We start from the raw sequence: 23,321 nt of genomic DNA on the forward strand, positions 1-23,321 counted from the left end.
TATGAGACAGAAGGAGACTCTCCACATTAATTATTTTCTCAAAGCATTCTGAAGTTAGTCTCTATTATTGAAAGTAATCATGTTAATATAGCAATTATCACAATATAGATTTCTCATGAGTAGTACCCTATATCCTAGTACCCACTCTAAAGCTCACATACATTAACTCATTTGAATGAATAACTGATACTGCATTCAGCTTCTAAAGACAAAGATATCATAATAAATTTTTAAATGATTGCAACATATTGCTTTATTAAAGATTATTTTAGAACTTGCTATAAAATAGTTCAGTTTTCTCAATATAAACATCAATACAAAGACATGTATTGAGTACTTACTTTCAACAAAATATCCACAATACGTTGTTGATATTCTACAGCTTGCTTGTCATTTTTAAAATCTTCAAAAGTCTAAAAGGAAAAAATTTTAAAATAAGTATTATTTGAAAATTTTAGACGGAAATTAGATATTATATTCTTGCTAATAGGTAAATTCCCAAATAAGATAACCATTCCTCATGCAGATTTTTCCTTATATAGCTTTAACAATAAGTTATTTTTAGTGAGTTAGATAGAAAGCTAAAGCATTAAAATACTACATGGATTCTGAATAAGGTATAAAAATATAGTGATTCTCATACAACCAAAAAGTGAGTCAAGAAAGAAAGCAAAGTTTATAAGCAACAAAAAAGAAATAATGGAAGGCAATCTGTGAGTAAGGAGGGATTGAGAAGGATGAAATACATATTACATGCTCAGCCATCATTCCGTCCATCATGCTGTTTGGAAATAATAACTGAAATACAGTTTGTTAACTGCCACTAAAAATAATTTTCATGATTTCCATGACAACTAGGAAAAAATGATATTCAACAATAGATATGTCAAAAAATTATTATGGTAATACTCTCACAATATTGTAATCCTCAAGGCTATATACAAAGAATAGGTGTTCTATTTTCTTTCTTTCTTTCCTTCTTTTTCCTGCCTCCAGTTTATTTGTACAAACAGCACAGGTAGACATGAGCCCCATGCAGACAGCAGCCCAGGGGTCACATTAGTCCTTCTATCCTCACATCAATAGATGAAAGCCTCTACTCTAGAGCCTTTGTAGGGGCCTGGGCGCCTTTGGGAGCTGGAGCCGCAGCTGTGGCCTTGGTCTGAGCCTCCTCCTTGGCCTTTGGCTGAAAGAGCCTGAGACACTTGGCGATGCGGGCAGGAGCACATTTCCCGAGCTTGGGGTGAGCAATGAAGGCAAGTCGATTGAGTTCGCGGCTGCTGACCTTTGGGATCTTGGGCTTGACCTCCTTGGGCTTTACGAGAGCCTTAGCCTCGGCACGTGCGCTCGTGGCCTTGGCTTTGTTGGCCTGCATCTTCTACAGGCCCCTCTTGTTGTGCTTCTTGGCAAAGCGCATGTTCCTCAGGAACTTGGGGTCCACCCCCTTAAGAGTTCTGTATCGTTGCGATCGGGGTTTTTTGATGCTGTTTCTGTGCCATTTTCGGGACTGCTTGTTTGTGGTGTGGTTCTTCGACTTGGCCATGTCTGCACCAGAGCCGGGAGATCCCAAATCCTCCTTTCGTTTTTTTTTTTTAATTGAAGTACAGTCAGTGAAGTACAATTTCTGGTGTACAGCACCATATCCCAGTCATGCATATACATACATATATTCATTTTCATATTTTTTCTCATTATAGGTTACTACAAGATATTGAATATAGCTCCCTGTGCTATACAGAATAAACTTGTTTTTTAAATCTATTTTTAAATATAGTAGCTAACATTTGCAAATCTCAAACTTCCAAATTTATCCCTTCCCACCCCTTTCCCTGGTAACCGTAAGACTGTTTACTATGTCTACAAATCTATTTCTGTTTTGTAGGTGAGTTCATAGTGTACATAGTGTCCTTTTCTTTTTTTTTAGACTCCACATATGAGTGGTATTATATGGTATTTTTCTTTCTCTTTCCAGCTTACTTCACGTAGAATGACAGTCTTCAGGTCCATCCATGTTGCTGAAATGGCATTATTTTATTCTTTTTATGGCTGAGTAGTATTCCATTGTATAAATATACCACAACTTCTTTATCCAGTCATCTGTTGATGGACATTTAGGTTGCTTCTATGTCTTGGCCATTGTATATAGTGCTGCTATGAACATTGGGGTGTGTGTATATCTTTTCTAATTAGAGTTCCCTCTGGATATATGCCCAGGAGTGGGACTGCTGGATCATATGGTAAGCGTGTTTTTAGTTTTTTGAGGAATCTCCATACTGTTTTCCATAATGGCTGCACCAAACTACATTCCCACCAGCAGTGTAGGAGGGTTGGTATTCTATTTTCAAAACACTGTCAAGTACAGCACTTCTGGTATTTTATGTCCCTGCTCAAGTAGAACCAAATATATTTTGAATGGAATATGCACCAAAGTAAATGACAGCATCAGATTCTAAAAATACCTAGTAGCTATAGGATGCATATATGAAGAAATTAAAATTGTCTTCACTATCAAAAAATTGAAAGAAAGTATTTATTAAATAATAAGAATGATGAAAAACTTGAAAACCTTTCCTACAGTTTTCACTTAGCACATCTGGCTATGAGAAATGTTTTAAATTCACACAGCAATAATTTACTGCTTATTTTCCTGAAGCAAAATAATAGACTACACATTATCCCAAAAGATTAAAAAAAGAAAAAAAAGGAATTTTAAAGCCATAAACTTTCAAGAATATATCATAGCTACATTCAAACCGGAATACTTGCTGTTCTTTATATGGGCCCTGAGCTTCCCCAACTTCTCCAATGTACCTTTGCTCATACTTTTCTTACTAGCATGCCCCTCCTTCCCTTTTCTTATCTGACACACAGTAAGCACTTTAAACAAATGACTACTGATTTATCTAGTTAATTACAGAGAAAAATAAAATCTTTTTTTTTTTTACAACTATTCTTCATCTAGAATGCTTTGCTGCCACTTAGTTGAGAAAAGCTAAAATGAGTTACCTAGGAGACTACAGGAACTCTTAATCTGGAAAGCCCAAACAAGATATTTTGATGTTTATGTGGGTTAAATTATGACCCTTCCTGAAAATGCAAATATAGTCTAAGAAGTCTCCCAGTTCTGTCTAAGGTTTCTGAGAACAACAAACACATATACAACTTGCACAAACACATAACCCCCCTATTTCAGATGTCACTCCACTGTCACAAGAGAAGGTACTATCTACTAATACAAGTGCTATTCAACTAAAACACAAAGCCATGGATAATTAACACAGGCATTAAATAACTACAGCATTGACAGCAAGTAAAAAAGAATTTCCTTATCCGTTTTCTTTTTGGCAGCATGTAGTCACTGTTTTGAAACAGATATTGCAAGTTTACTTCTGTAAACATAATTAAGTGGTGATATACTACATTATGAACACTGGGATACACATAATGACATGTTTTGATTGTAGTTAACAGCTGTCACCAAAATGGCACATCTCCGTTAAAACGTTATCATTCCACAAAGATGCTTCTAATTATGCAAGGCTTTTTAGAGGGATAACATGCAAAGATGTTCTATTGGAGAATGACGCAGTTTGTGAGCAACAAAGGTAAACCCACAACTCAAGTTCAGAGTCACTTGTGAATTTGGTCATAAAAACTTCTTCCTGCAGTCCCCAAAATTATTATAGGGTTTCTATAAGATAATGATAGTTGGCTAAACCCTAATCCAAGGGCCAACAAACACTCTGCAAAAGGCCAGAGAGAAAACACTTCAGACTTTCTGAGATACATGTGGTTTCCATGACATTTTTCTTGTTTTTATAACCCTTAAAAATATTTAAAAAATTCTTAGCCCACACAGGCCAGAGGTCAAATGGAGCTGAATTTGGTCTATAGGATGTAGTTTGTGGACCTCTGTCCTAATATCTTCACACATCTCCCAATAAGATCCCTGTATATAGAAAAGAACAAAAAGAATCACCCACAACTCAGGCTAAAGGGAAAGCTAGAAAAACAAGAAATATTACAAACTTCAACTTTTATATAAGTGGGAAAATAAATACCCCTAACTTAGCAAAGTTGGATCCAAAGCCCATAAATCCAAAAAGAAGTCAGGACAGAATTGAGAAGAGGAAAGGAGAGTGTGGCAAGGTTTCAGTGGGCCAACAGAACACCTATACTATCAAATGGAATTCACCTCCAGAAGGAAAGAGAGATCCATCTTGGGTGAGGAAATACTGAGGTCAGATTTGAGACCTGGTGGAGCAGAGCACTGGCCAATGGGAAGATCAAAGAAAGGAGTCTGACAAGCGTGGGTCAGAAGTCTTGATAAGATACAACTTTTGAGATAGAAAAGAGAATGGAAGAGAGAATTCTTCTCTACTGAAAAGAGAAAAGGGAATTCACTGGAGACTTGTGGTAAAGAAGGAAGTGGTTCAAGATAAAGGTCCTGCTAAAACAAAGAGAATGTCAAAGGTTGAGAAGACAACAGACTACCCTCAAAAGACACTATTTAAGAAATTGCACTTGGTTGTAGCAAATAAAGAAGGTACTGGAATGAGGAAAAACAGCAGGTAGTTTTCTCTCACCATCCAACAAGGTGACCTATTACTGCTAGTCCAGAAAAATCCAACAGCAAAAAATGACAATAAAAACAGCAAACGAGGCACTCCAGAATATAAATAAAAACTAGCCACAAAACAGAGGTAAACTATATATAACACTATCTCAATACATATTAAGAATACAATTGTAGATATGAAAGAACGTCAAAAACCAGAAATTTGAGAATACAGAAAAGAAATGAATAAAGAGCAGGAAGATATGAAATAAGAGCTAACTGAACTCAGAAAATATTTTTTTAAAAAAGTCATCTCAGAAATATAGACAGAATTACAAGCCCCACTGAAGGGAGAACAGATTTGACCAAAAGCATAGAAAGAGAAATGAAAAATTCTTTTCATAATTGAAATGAACCAAGGAAATAACATTTAAATAAAGAATGAAGTAAAGGAGAGCAAAGAAAAGGTGATAAATGTTACAAGATAAAGAAGATACAATATACAAAAGAATTGGAGTTTCTGAAGATGAAATACAAGATAATGACACAGAAAAAGCATTTAAACCTATAGTGTCTTTAAATACAAAAAAAGTATTCTGATCCTTTAGGAAAAAGAGACTAAGCCCCTGGGAAAGTTAGGAAAAATCAAGTTGACATTAGTTTTCTTTATAGGAATATACAAAGCAAAATAAGAGGGAGGCAATTTTTAATTTATCAAAAATTTTAAATTGTACAACAGTAGAGGAATCCTTATCACTCTGAAAACTACACTGAAAACTAAAAAATATTGCTGACAAAAATTAAAGAAGACCTAAATAAATGGAACAGTATATCTTTTCATGGGTCAGAAAACTCACTATTGCTAAGATGTTAACTCTTAAATTGACTAAACATTGAACATAACTCTAGTCAAAATCCAGGCAAGCTTTTGTAGAAATTAATATGATAACTCTAAAAACTCATATTAAAATGCAAAAAAAAAACCAACTATAAAAGACAAAGTAACTTTGAAGAAGAACAAGAACATAGAAGAGCTAACATAATATGATTTTTGTACTCATTATAAACCTATAGTAACCAAGACAGCACGGTACCAGCATCAAGATCGAGAAATAGACCAGTGGCATAGAATAGAGTTCACAAGTAGACCCATATACAAAGATGACAAACCTTGACAAAGTACAAAGACAATTCAGTAAAGAAAGGACAGCCTTTTTGTCAAACAGTGCTGTAAGAGTTAGGTATCTATATGCAAAAAAAGAACAAAGAACTTGCATCTGAACATTGCACCACATGCAAAAATTTCTTCAAAATGGATCACTGATCTAAATATAAAACCTAAAAGCATGAGGCTTCTAAAAGAAATACAAGAGAAAATCTTTGTGACTTTAGGTTAGGCAGAGATTTCTAAGATATGACACCAAAAGCATGATCCATAAAACAAAACTAATAAATTAGACAATCAAAATTTAGCAGCACTATTTACAATAGCCAAGACATGAAAGCAACCTAAATGTCCATTGACAGATGACTGGATAAAGAAATTGTGGTATATTTATACAATGGAATACTACTCAGACAAAAAAGGAATAAAATAATGCCATTTGCAGCAACATGGATGGACCTGGAGATCATCATTCTAAGTGAAGTAAGCTGGAAAGAGAAAGAAAAATATCATATAATATGAATTATATGTGGAATCTAAAAAAACACACAAAAGAACTTATTTACAAACCAGAAACAAATTCACAGTCAGAAAACAGACTTACAGCTACCAAGGGGAAAGGAGGTACAAAGGGATTCATTAGTAGATTGAGATTTGCAGATACTATTAGATACAAAATAGATAAACAATAAGTTTCTTCTGTATAGCACAGGGAACTATATTCAGTATTTTGTAGTAATCTATAATGAAAAAGAATATGAAAACAAATGTATGCATGTATATGTGTGACTGAAACACTACACTGTACATCAGAAACTGACACAACATTGTAAACTGACTATACTTCAATAAAAAAATTTTTTAACTTCTTCTATTCAAAAGATATTGTCAGAAAAAGAACACACATGAACTCATCTACAAGATAGAAACAGACTCACAGACATAGAGAACAAACTTATGGTTACCAGTGGGTAGAGGGTGGGAAGGGAAAAATCGGGAGTTCCAAACTTGCACGTCTTAGGGAGTAATAGAAATGTTAGCTTTCTTGATTGTGGTGGTGGTTTCACAGGTGTATACATCTATCAAAATTCATCAAATTGTACATCTGAAATATGTGTCATTTACTGTACAGGAATTACACCACAATAATGGAATTTAAAAAAAAAGACATTAGGAGAATGAAAAGACAAACTACAGACTGGGAGAAAACATCTGCTAGACTTATGTAATCTAATAAAGAACTTATATATAAAGAATTCCAAAACCAACAGGAAAACAAACACAATTTTAAAGAATAGAGCAGGAAATGGACAAAAAAATTGAACAGATATTTCTCCAAAGAGAATATATGGATGGCAAACATATTTTATTTGTTAATATATTTTAATGAAGATATACTCCTCTAGTAGTCAGGAGGAAAATATAAATTAAAACCACAATGAGATACCATTACACACCTATTAGAATCATCAAATTAAAGACTGACAATGCCAAGTGTTGGAGAGAAAATGAAAGGACTGATACTCTCATGTACTACTGGTGGGAATGTAAAATGGTAGAATCACTTTAGAACAGTTCATCAATTTCTTACAAAGTAAAATAATACATTTAAATGACCCAGCAACTCCATTCCTCAGTATTCACTCAAGAGGAATAAAAATATATGTCCACACAAAGGCCTTTATGTAAATATTCATGAGTTTTATTTGTAATAGCCTAAAACTGGAAACAACCCCAAGGACCACCTACTGGTGAATGGATCAACAATTATATATGCATAAAACAGAAAACTACATAGCCATAAAGAGGAACAATCTAGTGATATAAGCAACAGCACGGATAAATGTCAGAAGTATTACAAGTGAAAGAAGTCAGAAAAAACTACAAAGTGTATGATTCTATATAAATTACATTCTAGAAAAGGTAAAACTACACTGTCACAAAGCAGACCAGCAGTTGCCAAGGGTAGGGATGGGACTAACTACAAAACTGCAAAAGTGACTGGGGGGAATAGAAATGTTCTCTATCTAGACTGCAGTAGTGGTTGTAAGACTGCATGTTTGTCAAACTCTTCTCTTGAAATGGGTGAATCATATTTTGTATAAATTAAACCTCAAGAAAGCTAAATTTAAAAACCTCACTTGAAAAAAAAATTCCTAAATTTAAAAAGGAGAAAATGATTTAAAAGTCTGTCATCTAAATTCTTTTGGGTCTCCCTGAAAACGTTCTTTTTATTGAGGTACATTAGTAGGAAGGTTTTTTGATTAATCAGTTATGGCAGATATAACAGGCAGTGAATCCAGGATTTAGGATTCATCAATTTCTCCAGCTCCAGTATTTGGGGATGCTGCCAACTTTGATGCACGCCCGTAGAAGGAAACCTCCACTAGTCTTTCAGGCGTTCCAAAAAAGAACGAATTATCTACTCCATCTACACCTCATCACTACTCTGCTTCCCACCCCTATCCATCTCCTAAGAAACTTGTTTCTCCTGATTCCCTGTTGAATCCACAAATAAACCACCAACCATCCATTTCAGCAAGTCAGAAATCTGGGTATTTTGGCGCTTCCCTATTTGTCTTCTCTTTCACATCCAACTGCACAGTAAGCCCTAAATTTTAGGCTGATTTGCCTCCTAAAATATCTTTCAAACCCTTCCATGTCTTACTATTCCCACTATCACTGCCCTAATTCCAGCCACCATTATTTTCTATCTAGATTATCAGAAAATACTGCTACCATCTTTTTGCCTCCAATCTCATCTTATTTCAATCCATTTCCATCCAACAGTCAGGAGGAATTTTTCTAAACTACTCTTCAGGGTATTTTTCTACCTAAAAGGCTTTAATGGCTACCTACTGCTCTAGTATAAAGTCCAAACTCCTTACCATGGATTACAAAACTCAGTTTCTACCTACCTCTCGTGATTTCTCACTCTCTGGAGGCTTCCTTACAGAAAGATGTGGCCATAATAAATACTGATTTTTTTTTCAATTACTTGAACACACATTGCTTTGTCTTATTTCGGGACTTTTTACATATTGTATCCTTCTGCCTAGAATATTTTTCCCTATCCTTAACCTAACTTCAACACATCCCTTGAGACTCCTCATGGACATCATTTCATGGAAGACATCTTCCTTATCTCTCCATTAGATTCTCCTCCTAAGTGTTACTACTGCACTCCTCCAGTGACATGCGTTACACTGTGCTGTGATTACCTGTCCACAAGTCTGGATCCTCTTCCCCTACAACGGCAGAGTTTGATCATATCCTGTCAGCCCAGGGTGCATGCCCAGTTAGTACAGTACATGTGATATATACACTTGGTACTAAAATATTTGTCAAGAAATGACAGAGAGATTGTACTGCAGCCTTACTATCAATCCCAGTATCATAATTCAGACATCAGCATAATTCCAAATTATCATCAGTGCTACCACAGTCCTTAAAAAATGAAAATTAGGTAAAATTCTCTGTTGCTTTCTACTACTCTTTCTGAAACCCCTTGTTTCTTTTTTTCCTACATGCCAGACACCAAGACCCTTATGTTCTATTCTGGACATCTAACGTTGCCTAAACCAACTAGATCTGACTTCCATTTCTAAGTTTCTTTTTTCTCCTTCCTATGCAGTTAAAATTACCACTTCTGAAATCAGACTTTCAAATTAAACTAGTTCAAAGTATAATATGATTAGAATCTTAACCTTCTCATGAGCACTTACTTTTTAAAAATTTAACAGTTTATTATTCAACTTATAAAAGCACCATATGCTGATGATATAAATTTACCCCATCTCACAGAGTTAACCACTATTAATTTTTTTTTATTTCTCAAATTTAATTATATCTTTCAGTGGAATAAATGCCTGTCATTTTCAGTGCCAAACGCAAACTTCACTCTATACAGGGCTTTAGTTCTTACCTAAATATTAAAAGAGATTACAATTTTGGTTCAAAATTATACAAAAATAAATGTTGTATGTTTGAAGACTCCTTCTTCACAACACTGAAAAGTGCAATATCAAATTACTCTTAAACCATAATTTCCATAATAATAAAACAACTTAACTGTGTGAAAATGACAATCTGAATGACATGCTGAAATGGTGGTGGGCTCAGGAAGGCATAACCAAAATAAAGTGAAAGTCTGAGCAAATATTCATTGAACATACAGCTCATAATATAGCCAGTTTAAATATACTAAGTAAATTAAAACATTAATTATACAGGCAATTATTAATCCATTAGTAATCATAAAACTCTGCTTTGCTTCCACTATTAATATTTAGATGTATTTCCTTCCTGTCTTTTTTCTCCAAATATTGTGCATATACAATAGTTGTGTTTTATACATTTGTGAGCCTGATGCTCCACTAAGTATTCAAATATAAGTCCATATTATCAAAAGCTTTTTAAAAAAACTATAATACTATTTAGTTGGGAAGATATATTACGTTTTATATAATTATTCCCCTGGGGGCATTTTCACAGAGAACCTGGCTCACCCAGATTGAGCTTAACAAAAATTGGCAGACAAAATGGAATCTCTGAAGCTTTTTGTTCAGCCATTTCACGTTGAGTTTGAAAGACAAAGTTCAGAAGTGCACCATATTTGCTCTAGAATTGAACCGATCATGCAACTTTTATGTATTTTATCTTTAATAAAACATTATAATGATTTTTTTTTCAACAGGAAGCTTCCTTGTTCCATTTTAACTCCAGTTACTCCAACTACATTGTCACCACCAGATGTCCTTCAGAGCCGTCTTCCATATTTAGCAGGCAAGCTAACATAATCTACAATATCAAAGATGTACCACATATAACTGTGCTTTAACTTTCTGTAAAAATGTATAAGAAAGAGACAGGGACACAAAGACAGAGCAGAAGCAGGAAGGGAGGAAAGAGAGGGGAAGGAAGGGTGGAAGGAAGAGTAAAAGGGAGATAATGAATTAGAAAATACAACTGGCACAACAAAATTAAACATTTGAAACCCTGACTTACTGCTAGGATAAGAAAATTATCCCTGCATATGGATTATTATTTGTCTTTCTTTCTATTAAAAAAATCACCCTGACTCCTTTTTTGAACACCTTAGAATCACATTCTCTCTTACCAGTGCCAATACATTTAGAAATTCTCTTGTGTCAAAATGTAGCAAAGTTCGAACATAGGGATAGATTTCTTCCTCAGGGGAAGCTTCTGCTGAATGCAGGCGAATTAGAAATTCAAAAACCTGCAAATTGAAAAAAATAGTTGATTATTTTCTCACCCTACAAAGTATCTTGCTGAAGCAATGATTCTCATTTGGATAAAATAAAGGCAGGCTGAATTTAGTTTAAATTGCCACTATGTTTTAACTTCTCTAACTGCTCTCAGCTATAATTACTGGCTTCGGGGATGGTGGGTAGGCTCTCTGCTGTCATAGCTGATAGCTCCTGACCCATGTGTAACCCTCAATTACAATTTGTCTTTACTGCATCTTAATAAGAGAGTAAAAATGCTATGAAAATAGCACTAACCTGGTTTTTAACCAAGGGCACAAGATCTTCAGGGATGTCACCAAGGGGATAGGCACGACCTGCCAGACAACAGCTACAACAGAAACAAGGAGAACAGATTTGGTGACTTGTAATGGGCCAACATCCAGGGAACACTTTGTTTCTCAAACCCAAGCTACTAGTTTAATTTTTAAGCAGGCTCAGCTTTTACGAGTGAGGGCAAGTTGAAACCCAGATTAAGATGACAGTTCAGAAAATATGGGTGACAGGGATGGTGGTGAAATAACACATCCTATGACGCGAGTAACGACTTTCATTTCTTCTTATTCTTCCTAAGAAAAACCCAGGCTGCACTAAAAGGGGAAGGAGGAATAAGGACAGATTACCTAAAAATCTTACACCCAGCATCTGGAAAGAGCCTAACGGCACCATTATCCCATGATTTACCTGTTAAAAGCCTCATGTTCTCAGAGACTTTTAAACCAGTGGTTCTAAGAATGGTGAATATAAATGGGGAATGAGCTAATAAATGTCTGGAAAATGTCTGCAATTGGACAAGCCTTCAGGGATAATTAGAATCTCATGAGAAATTAACTGTAGTTTTTACCTCCAATCAGACCTTCCTAATGGCTAATGACTTGCCTTGTGGGCTGAGTTATAAAAATGTCTTCTGAGTATATCATTTTTTTCTGTTTTTTTTTTGGGGGGGTGGAGGGGGGCGGAGGTGGTATGAATTTTAAACCTCTTTGATCTAGTCATTAATTTCGAATGTTAGAGACAGCTGGATACCAGCATATTCTAAAAAGTTTAAAGTACAGATGATGGGGGTGGGGGTATATTCAGTGCTAGAATTTATGCTTAGCATGCATGAGGTCCTGGGTTCAATCCCCAGTACCTCCATTAAACAAACAAACAAGCAAGCAAACCTAATTACCACCGCCTAATAAAAAAGTAAAAAGAAAAAAAATTTAAATAATAAAGTATAGATGATAAAGTACTAGGTAAAGACTACATATGTCCTTCTACACTAAAGAATCAATTAACAAATGTGAGATAAATCTCGAAGTTAACTCTAATATATATAGAAGCTAAAATGATGCGCCAGCAGGTTCTGCCACCTTCCTGCCTGCCTGCCTGCCAGCCAGTTACCTATCTAAAAGCTCTATCAGGACACAATTCTGAGCCTGCAGTCTATTGGAAGAACTCTGTTCCAGGAGTAAGGAGATAAACATTTCAGCTTACTTCTGTCACTTACTTTTTCTTGATGCAAACTAATCTCCTGCCCTTACGTATAAAATAGGGACAAACACATAACTCACAGAGCTGCTGGTGGTGAAAGTAAAATACATCAGGGCTTCTAAATCTCTGCCCTATTGATATTTTGGGAGAGATAATTCTTTGTTATGGGGACTACCCTGTGCGTTGCAGGAAGCTTAGCAGCATCCCTGGCCTCTACCCACTAGACACCAGTAGCATCTCTCCCTCAGCCCCAGATGTGACAAGCAAAAATGTCTGTAGACACTGCAAATGTCTGGGGTGGGAAGAGGCATGGTTGAAAAGCACTGCTGTTCACGAAAGAACACCGAAAAAAGAAAAGCACTACACAGATAAGAGGTGACAGTCCCTCTAAGAATACAGGGGAAACTTTTACAGAAGAAGCATACACAGAGATAAATAAATGTAACATCTCTTACCTAATATATACAAGAAGCTTGTTGCCCATAACAACTTGCTCATCTAAAACAGAAAAATATCTTTAGCAATTCTCTATCAGAACCTTTCCAGAAATAAAACATTTTTGTGGAAACAAAAAATAAAAGGTAGCATTTAAGGTAAGTATATTACCAAATAACAAAGTGAGGTAAGATCACTTTAATAATAATAATTATTATTATTATTATCATTATTAATTTTTTTTTTGGAATTTCCATTAGATCCTTTTCATAGACACAGAATCAATGAGTCATTCAAGGGTACACGTAGAAGGTACAGATCTGAGTATAGCGATCTATGTATCGTTGGCTTAACCAATAGCTTGGGACCAAGGGAAGGCATAGAGCAGACAATGAGCTGATCAATTATAGATCACGACCAATGAACTAATATTAAGGCATAACTGTAACGTCTTCTCATTTGTAATACGGACTCTTACCACCTACAGTACTCTAGGGCCAAGAAGGCCACAGTTCACAAGTGTTTTAAAAAACTTAGACTAAACACTCTTTAGGAACCTTCGTATTCTATGTGTAAAATGTAAGATTCTGTCATCTAGTAATATAAACCTATTTCTTGGTTAGAAGAACTTAGAAACATAAGGTCAAAAGATCAAAAGATCAAAATTAACAAAGAACAGAACAGGAGCATTTAGAGTGGGTGAAGTGATCAGTAATCCTTATGGTGTGCAGATTATAGGAATTTGTGGCTGGTGATATGGATAAGCTGCAACTTCTATTTTTGACATATGAATACTAGACATAATGCAAGCAAGTGTACATCTCTTATTTAATGAATAATCCTTTATAAATACTCTAAATATGTTGTTATATGTGCAAATAAACTTGAATTGCTCAAAATTATATGAATAATTACATTCCACTTCAATTCTGAACCTTTTTTAGTTAATAAAATTTAATTTTTAGAAAAGTTTTAATTATTTCACAGCGAAGTTGAGAGGAAGGTATAGAGATTTCCACATATCCTTTATCCCTAGACCATACAATCTCCCCCACAATTAACACCGTGCACCAGTGGTACATTTCTTATAATCAGTGAACCTACTACATTGACATATCATTATCACCTACAGTCCATAGTTTATATTAGGGTTCACTTTTGGTGGTGTACATTCTATGGGTTTTGACAAAGTATAATGACATACATTGACCATTATAGTATCATAGAGAATAGTTTTGCTGCCCTAAAAAAATCTTGTGCTTCACCTATTCATCCCTCCATCTCCTCAATCCCTGGTAAACACTGATCCTTCTGCTGTTTCCACAGGTTTGTCTTTTCCACAATGTTATATAATTGAAATCATACAGGATGTATGTATTTCAGACTGGCTTCTTTCACTGAGTGATACATTTAAGTTTCCTCCATGTCTTTTCATGGCTTGATAGCTCATTTATTTTTAGTGCTGAATAGTGATCCATCGTATGGATGTACACAGTTTATTCATCCATTCACCTACTAAAAACATCTTGATTGGTTTCAAGTTTTGGCAACTATGAAAAGAGCTACTATAAACATCTGTGTGCAGGTTTTTGTGTGAATAAGTTCTCATCTCCTTTGGTTAAATACCAAGGAGTGTGATTACTGGATCATACAGTTAGAGTATATTTAGCCTTGTAAGAAATTGCCAAACTGTCTTCCACAGTGGCTCTACCATTTTGCATTCCCATCAGCAGTAAATGAGAGTTCCTAATGCTCCACATCCTAGCCAGCATTTGAGGTTGTCAGTGTTCCAGATTTCAGGTGAGTGTACTGTTGTTGTAATTTGTAATTCACTAGTAATGCTGAACATCTTTTTTACATGCTACTTGCCATCTGTAGATCTTCTTTGGTGAAATGTCTGTTTGGGTCTTTGCTCATTTTTTAATTGGGTTGTTCATTTTCTTACTGTTGAATTTTAAGAGTTATCTGTATATTTTGGGTAACAGTCTTCAGCAAGTATTTTCATATCAATCATCCTCAATCTGTGGATTATCTTCTCATTCTCTCAATATGTCTTTTGCAGAGCAGAAGTTTTTAATTTTAATGAAGCCCAGCTTATCAATTATTTCTTTCATGAATGACATCTTTCTTTCATGGTGTTGTAGCTAAAAATTCATCACCATAACTACAGTCAATTAGGTTACCTCCTATGTTATCTTCTATATATTTTATAGTTTTGCATTTCACAATTACGTCTATGATCCACTTTGATTTAATTTTTGTGAAGAGTGTAAGGTCTGTGTCTAGATTCATTTTTTGTCTGTGGATGTCCAGTTGTTCCAGCACCATTTGTTGAAAAGACTATCTTTATGCCAATACATTGCCTTTGCTTCCTCAAAGATCAGTTGACTATGTTCATGAGAATCTATTTCTGGGCTATTTTATTCTACAGATCTATTTTTCTATTTTTTTTTTTTTTTTTGCCAACACCACACTGTCTTAATTATTGTAGCTTTATATTGTCTGGAAGTCAGGTAGAGTCAGTCCTCCAACTTTGTTCTTATATTTCAATACTGACTTAACTCTTCTGAGTCTTTTGCCTCTCCATATAAGTTTTAGAATAAGTTTGTCGATATCCAAAAAAAAAAAACTTGCTGGGATTTTGATTGGGATTGCATTGAATCTATAGATCAGGGATGGAAGTAAATGACATCTTGGCAATACTGAGTCTTCCTATCCATGAATACAGACTATCTCTCCATTTATTTAGTTCTTCTTTGATCTCTTTCATCAGTGTTCTGTAGTTTTCCTCATACAGATCTTGTACATATTTTGTCATATTTACACACAGATATCTCATTTTTAATGTACTAATATAAATGGTAATGTGTTTATAATTTCAAATTCCACTTGTTTGCTGCAGGTGTACAGTAAAGCAACTGGCTTTTGCATATTAACTTTGTATCTGCAATCCTGCAGCAATTACTTAAAAGTTTCAGGAATTTATTGGTCCATTTTTTCAGAAATTTCATCAATTTCTACATAAATGATCATGTCACCTGTGAACAAAACCAGTTTATTTCTTCCTTCCCAATCCATATACCTTTCATGTCCTTTACTTGTCTTTTTGCACCAGCTAGGACAGACAGTATGATGTTGAGAGCAGTGGACACCCTTGCCTTGTTCTTCAGCATTAAGTTCCAGACCATTAAGTATGATGTTAGCTGTAGGATTTTGTAGATGTTTTTCATCAAGTTGAGGAAGTTTCTCTCCATTCCTAATTTGCAGAGTTTTTATCATGAACAAGAGTTGGATTTTGTCTAAAGCTTTTTCTACATATATTAATATGATCATGTGATTGTCTTCTCTAGCCTATTGATGTGATGGAGTACCTCAACTGATTTTCAAATGTTGAAGCACCCCTGCATACCTGGGATAAATCTCACTTGGTTGTGGTGTGTAATTCTTTTTACACCTTGTTAGAGTCAATTTGCAAATACCTTACTGAGGATTTCTGCATCTGTGTTCATGAGAGATACTGGCCTGCAGTTTTCTTTCCTTGTAGTGTCTTTGGTTTTGATATTAGGATAATGCGGGCCTCACAGAAAAAGTTAATTTCTGAAAGGCACACATGATGCACTAGGTAAAAGGCACTACAGGAAGTAAACCTTTAGTAATGTGGTGGTAAGGTCTGAGGAGAGGGGGAGTCTTCTAGAGTCCTGATTAGGTCTCAGTCTTCTGGCAGGCCTGTGCCCCTGGAATGTGAACTTCACCAGTGCTTCTCAGTTGTTTCCCTCCGGCGCCTTAGGTGGACCACATGGGTGGAAGGTGCTGGAGTTGGGTATTTCCCTTTTCCCAGGTAAGTCAGGCTTTGATAAAAACCAAAGCAGAGGTTGACAAAACAGTTTTTTTCCTGAAGGTGGCTTAGTTGAGAAAAACAGAATACTCTGGCATATTTCAAAATGGTCCTTTCCCCCACCCTCCTGCAGGAACATAAGGGATTTTTCTCTCATGATCATTGTGAGAACCTGGTAGTAGTCCTGGAGGTAAATTTTAAGAAACTGTGGAGGCTTCCCTGTGACCAGGCCCTCCTGGAATTTTTAAATCTCAGACTTGTTCACGGTGAGCCTGTAGCACATCATCGATTGCAGTTCCAATTTTGCTGCCCTAGCACTGGTTCCTGCAGAGGTGTCTGCTCAAGTAAGTTGTGATTCTCTGTTTCTGCCTGTCTCTCTAGTTTTTGCTGCAGTGGTTGGGCCACTTAGATCTCTGGCAGATCTAAGAAGAGCTGTTGATTTTTCAGTTTGTTGAGCTTCTTACTTGTTCGTAGGTCAGAGTGGTGATCTCTAAACTCCTGATATGCCAGACCAAAAACCAAAAGTCCCAAATGTTATCTGATCCAACTCAATTAGCCATGTTTATTGGCTAATTAGATAGACCTTCACAGCTAGAAATCTCAGATAGGATGTATCTAGCTCATGATATTCCTAGAGAGAGTTAAGTTTACTTGTTTAACATATCCATCTCCATTATTCCATTACTTTCAAGTTTAAGGGCAGGGAGTCTGTCTATCTCTGTGGTCCTAGTATCCAGCACAGTGTCTGATACACAGTAAATTCACACTAAATGTATACTGAACTGTACTGACATAGTACTTAATTTTCCTGACCCCCTTTCTACTTCTCTCTCCCCAGTATCTTTTTCAGACAATTTTCTGTTGCAAAAGTTAATCCATTCTGTTTGAGACTGTTACTATTTTGCTTTCATTTTTGCTACCTATATATGTGAAAGACAATTTTCAAGTTTGTTTCAAAAAGATTAGTTTCAGGGCTACTATTATACATGAAGTACTGACTGCCAAATGATCCTCCCTGCCCCTGCCCTTACAAAAGAAAAAGTTATAAAACCTGGACGTAATACAAAGAGTAACTATCTGAAGCTGCTGAAGAGGGAACAGAGGTAGACAAACTGATGGGGAATTCACACTCACTGGGAGGAGGACAGACTGGCAGCCATACAAGTAACTGCACAGAGGCAGTTGGGGTGGGATGGGGGAGGGGTAGAAAAACCCCTAATCTTTCTGGCACAGAGGACCAGAAAATTGAAGCCAGGAAACCACGAATGTGGAAGAAAGTAGAACCTCAAAAAGGAAAGAGTCAAAGAGGGGGTTTCCTAACTATCTACTGGCATCTGTGACTGTTCCCTAAATCACTACGTATAAACAAGGAAGAATCAAAGCAGCTCAGCCAAAGAGAAGAAGTTAGAACCAAGACTGGAGCTCCCTCCCTGACGGTCCTGGGGTGTGAAGAAAAGCCAGCTCTGGTGCGGAGTTCACATGTGCTAGAGGAGTGGAGGCAGTGAAGTACACAAATAAATGATCATCACTTGTGGCTTTCAGCCTGCGACTAAGTGCAATCTGTGTGGCAAGCGCAGCAGCAGATGGGGACTCACATGGGAAAACCTGTCATCTTTCTGGCTGGGGAACTAGAGAAGCTAAGAAATGTGAACAGTCAACAGATTAGCAGAATCTTGTAAAAAGAAAGCAAGAAAGAAGATCCTCAAACTTGACTACCTTCATCACTGAGTGACCCCTAAGCCACACATGTGGAACCAAATCAAAGCAATCAGTTAAAGACAAACAATCTTTTGAAAAGAAACTGGAGCCCACACAGAAACGGAGTTTGCAATTCAAGGCCAGTCAAGAAAATTACCTGATAAAACAAAGAGAAAAAATTCTTGGTGGAGAAGATTAACAGAATCCAGAATCTCTACAATGTAACATTCAAATATCCAATACAGGATACAATCCAAAGTTATCCAACATATGAAGAACCAAGAAAATAAAACATATTTTTCTTAAGAGAAAAGAAAATCAATCAAGTCCAATCCTGAAATGAACAAAATGTTAGAACTAACAGGCAAGAATTTTAAAGCAAACTATTATTTTTATCCTCATTGAAGCAAAACAAAACATGTTTCAATGCATGAAAATTTTAACAGATAAATGAAGAGACGCAGGAGAGAAACAGAAACAATAAAAAAGAACCAAATGAAAATTACAAAATTGAAAAATGCAATCGTGGAAGATAAAAATTCACTGAGTGGATTTAACAGCTGAGTTGACATGAAAGAGCGAACCTGAAGGTATAGCAACAGAAATCATTCAAGGAGAACAGAGAGAGGAAAAGACCAAACCAAACAGAAACAAAACCCAGAGGGAATGACCTACGAGATGTAGAGGAATAACCTTAAAAAATCTGCTCCTCCATAAAAGCAACAAGAATACTGGCAGAAACAGTCAGAATCAACTTTTCCAGAACGTTTGAAATTAATTAAAGGCTTGCAATGATTCAAGGAATATTTATCAAGAAAAATGCCTGAATCTCAGTAAGAACAGTGAACTTTATGGTGGTTTAACATTACCTAGTCCCGTCCCCCTTTACCCAGCTTCACTATAGCTTTGAAACCAACAGCCTTGCAACTACAGTAAGTACCCACGAAAACCAGCAACCGAGCAGTCACTCCAGGGCTACCCCAAAAGCCCATCTTTAGAGAACTATCACTATCTGACCTATCTGGCAACTCATTTAAAAAGCTCCATTCTCAGGACTTGTCTTTTTTTTTTTTGTCCTGACTCAGAATTTACTCTAAGCAAACAACAGTAACCACAAAGCATTTGTCGAAAATAATCAGCACAATTGTTTAAGTTTACAGATGCCAGAGACAGTGCTACCAGAAGAGACTAATAAGAGACTCATCAAAAAACTTAAAAGGAAAAACTGGAAAATGGGAGTTCTGTAGGGGCTTTCAAAAGCTCTGACATATTTTTGGATCTCTAGAAGGACAAGTGCATGTACAGGGCTATGGACATACTCAGGAAAGACCTGAAAAGGCCTATAACCTGTGGCTAACTTTGAGGATCTGCAAAAGCAGGAAGTAAAGGCTAAGGCAGAATTGTAAACTGCCTGCTGGAGCATTAAAAACTCCAGAATAAAATAAAGCAAAAGCTGACAGACTTAAAGTAAGAAATAGACATTTCAACAATAATATTTTACATTTCAATACTCCTCTTTCAATAATGAATAGAACACCTAGCAGAAGATGAACAGGAAATAGAAATCTTGAACAAAACTATAAGCCAACTAGCCCTAACAGACGTATAGAGAACATTCCACTCAACACCACACATTCAGCACATTATTTTCAAGTGCACTTGAAACTTTCTCCAGGACAGGACATATGTTAGGCTACAAGTTTCAATAAATTTAAAAAGGTAGAAATTATACAAAGTATGTTCTCTGACTACAATGGAATGAAATCAGAAATCAATATCACAAGGAAATGTGAGAAATTTACAAATAGGTGGAAATTAAACAACATACTTCTAAATAACCAATATCACAAGAGAAATTAGAAAATACTTCGAGATAAATGAAAATGAAGACACAACTACCGCAGCTTATGGAATGCAGCTAAAGCACTGCTTAGAGATTTGTAGCTATAAATACCATTTTAAAAAGGAGGAAAGATTTCAAATGAATAATCTAAACTTCTACCTCAAGAAACTAAAAATAAAGAGTAAATTAAACCCAAAGAAGATGAAAGATGTAAATAATAAAGATTAATCAGAAATAAATAAAAGAGTAAAGAAAAACAAAGACCATCAATAAAATAAAAATTGGTTCTTTGAAATGACCACCCAAACTGACAAACAGACCAAGAAAAGGAGAAAACTCAAATTAAAAAAGTAAATAAGAGACATGACTACAGACCTTATAAAAATAAAAGGTATTACAAAAGACTACCATAAACACTACATGCCAGCAAATTAGATAACAGATAAAATGGACACATTCCTAGAAATACACAAACAACCAAAACTGACTCAAGAAGAAATAATCTGAATAGACTTAATAGAGACTGAACTAGTAATTTAAAAATTGCCAGCAAAGAATATCCTAGGCTTACATCACTTCATTAAAAAATTCTATGATATATTTAAAGAAGAATTAACACCAACCCTTCAAAACCTCTTTCAAAAAAAAACAGAAGAGAGAACACCTTGATTCATTCCATGAGGCAAGAATACCAAGAGACCAAGTATACATGACACCAAGGCCAGAAAAAGTTGTGAAAAGAAAACAAGACTACAGAACAATATACTTTAAGAAGACAGCCATAAAAAATTCCTCAGAAAAATATTAGCAAACTCAACCCATCAACATGTGAAAAACATTATACCCCATGACCAAGTCAGATTTATTCCAAGAATGTAAGATTGGGTTAACATACAAAAAATCCTTCAATCTTAAAAACCTTATCAATAAAGTAAAGGACAAAACCCACAAGATTATCTAAATAGATACAGAAAAAAGCATTGATACGATCTAATCCTTCATGCTAAAAACATTCAATAAACCAGGGATAGAATGAACTTCCTCAAACTGATAAGGCCATTTATGTAAAACTCACAGTTAACGTCATATTTAATGGTGAAAAACTGAATGCTTTCCCCACTTGGATGAGAAAAAAAGTAAGTCCACTCTTGCCACTTCTGTTCAACACTGTACTGGAGGTCCTAGCCAAGCCAGTTAGGGAAGAAAAGAAATACAAGGAATCCAGATTAGAAAGGAAGCAGTGAAACTAACTCTATTTACAGATGACATGATTTTATATATATAGAAAATTCTAAAGAATCATATAAAAAAAAGAATCAATTAAGAAACTAATAAATGAATTCAGCAAGGATGCAGGATACAAGATCAATATAAAAATCAATTTTATTTTTTATACACTAGCAATGAATAGTCTGAAAATGAAAACACCAATTCCATTTATAACAGCACCAAATGAAGAAACTAGGAATAGATCTAGCAAAAGAAGTATATGACTTGTACAATGAAAATGGCAAAACATCATCGAAAGAAACTAAACAAGGCCTAAAAAAATGGAAAAATATCCTGTGTTCATGGATTGGAAGACAATAATGCTAAGATAGCAATACTCCCCAAATTGATCTACAGATTCAAAGCAATCCTTAACAAAATCTCAGCTGCTGTTCTGCAGAAATTGAGAAAGCAAATTGATTTTAACAGACCAAAATAAATGAAGAAATACATCATATTCATAGATTAGAATACTGTGCTAAGATGGCAATCCTCCCCAAATTAACTTGTAGAATCAATGCAATTCTAAACACAATTCCAATAAGCTTTTTAAAAGAAATTGATGAGCTGATTTTAAAGTTCAAACAGAAAGGCAAAGGACCTAGACTAACTAAACTAATTTTGGAAAAGAAAAACAAAGTTGGAGGACTTAAGATACCTGATTTCAAGACTTACTACAAAGCTGCAATAAGCAAGACAATATATTATTGGTGTTAAGTATAGACAGACAGACCAGTGAACTTAACAGAAAGCACAGAAATAGACCCATATTTATGGTCAGATGATTTTTGACAAAAATCCATTTTTATCAAAACTTTTTTTTTATGAAAAAGGTGTCCAGGTAAAGTGGAAACAAAATATTTTCAAAAAATGGTAAAGGAACTGATCTCTGTATGGGGGAAAAAATCCTTGAACTTGACTTTGCATCACATGTGAAAATTAACTCAAAATGGATTATAGACTTATTAAATTTCTAGAAAACAAAGGATAAAACCTTTATGATATCGAATTGGGAAAAGATTCATAAACAGAATACCAAAAAAACTGCTGAAACTAGAAAAGAAAAAATAAGTAAAATAGACTTCATGCAGATTAAAACCTTTTGCTCTTTGAAAAACATGGGTAAGAAAACAAAAAGGTAAGCAATGGACTGAGAGAAAATGTTTGTGGAACATGTATTTAAAAGGGGCTGGTAGCCAGACTACATAAAGAACTCTCACAGTCTCGTAGGGAGTTCTCCTGCTTAGGACTCAGTAACATGAAGTCAAATGACACCTCTTCCTTACCCTACAAAAAGGGCGAAAGATTTAAATAGGTAATTCACAAAAAAAGATATGTGAGTGGGCAAGAGCACACGAAAAGGTGCTGACCGTCATCAGTCTTTAGGGAAATAAAATTACAACAAGATATACCATTACACACCCACTAGAATGGCTAAAATTTTTTAAAGATTTAAAAAGATTGACAGTGCCAAGTGCTTGCAAGGATATGGAGCTTTGGAACTCTTGCATATTGCTGAAAGGAATGCAAAATGGTACAGTCATTTTGAAAAACCAAATACCAGTACCTTAGTAAAACACATATTTACCATATAATCTATCCATTCCAAGCCTAGGAATTTGCCCAAGAAAAATGAACACACCTGCCCCCATAAAAATTTATTCATACCTAGGGGTCAGCTATGGGAGATAAGGACGATATAAGGGATACCTGTGGTGATGAAACTGATCTGTATCTTGACTTTATCAATGTGAGTATCTGGTTGTGATATTGTG

General features: G+C 35.4%; 1 protein-coding gene and 1 pseudogene across 4 annotated transcripts in view; both read right to left on the bottom strand.

Moving 5' to 3' along the window:
* Positions 1-23,321, bottom strand: part of VPS8 (VPS8 subunit of CORVET complex) — a 222,892-nt gene that overhangs the window by 112,680 nt on the left and 86,891 nt on the right. For all 4 annotated transcript variants that reach the window (XM_045519728.2, XM_010959180.3, XM_045519727.2 and 1 more), the window contains 4 exons: positions 12,922-12,964; positions 11,249-11,321; positions 10,843-10,962; positions 342-413 (listed from right to left, as the gene is read on the bottom strand). In XM_045519728.2, coding sequence (XP_045375684.1) covers positions 342-413; positions 10,843-10,962; positions 11,249-11,321; positions 12,922-12,964 — 308 coding nt within the window. The remainder of the gene's footprint in view (positions 1-341; positions 414-10,842; positions 10,963-11,248; positions 11,322-12,921; positions 12,965-23,321) is intronic.
* LOC141578091 (large ribosomal subunit protein eL29 pseudogene) lies at positions 420-10,522 on the bottom strand (annotated as a pseudogene).

The sequence above is a fragment of the Camelus bactrianus genome, chromosome 1 (genome assembly GCF_048773025.1).
Source record: "Camelus bactrianus isolate YW-2024 breed Bactrian camel chromosome 1, ASM4877302v1, whole genome shotgun sequence".
NCBI lineage: Eukaryota > Metazoa > Chordata > Mammalia > Artiodactyla > Camelidae > Camelus > Camelus bactrianus.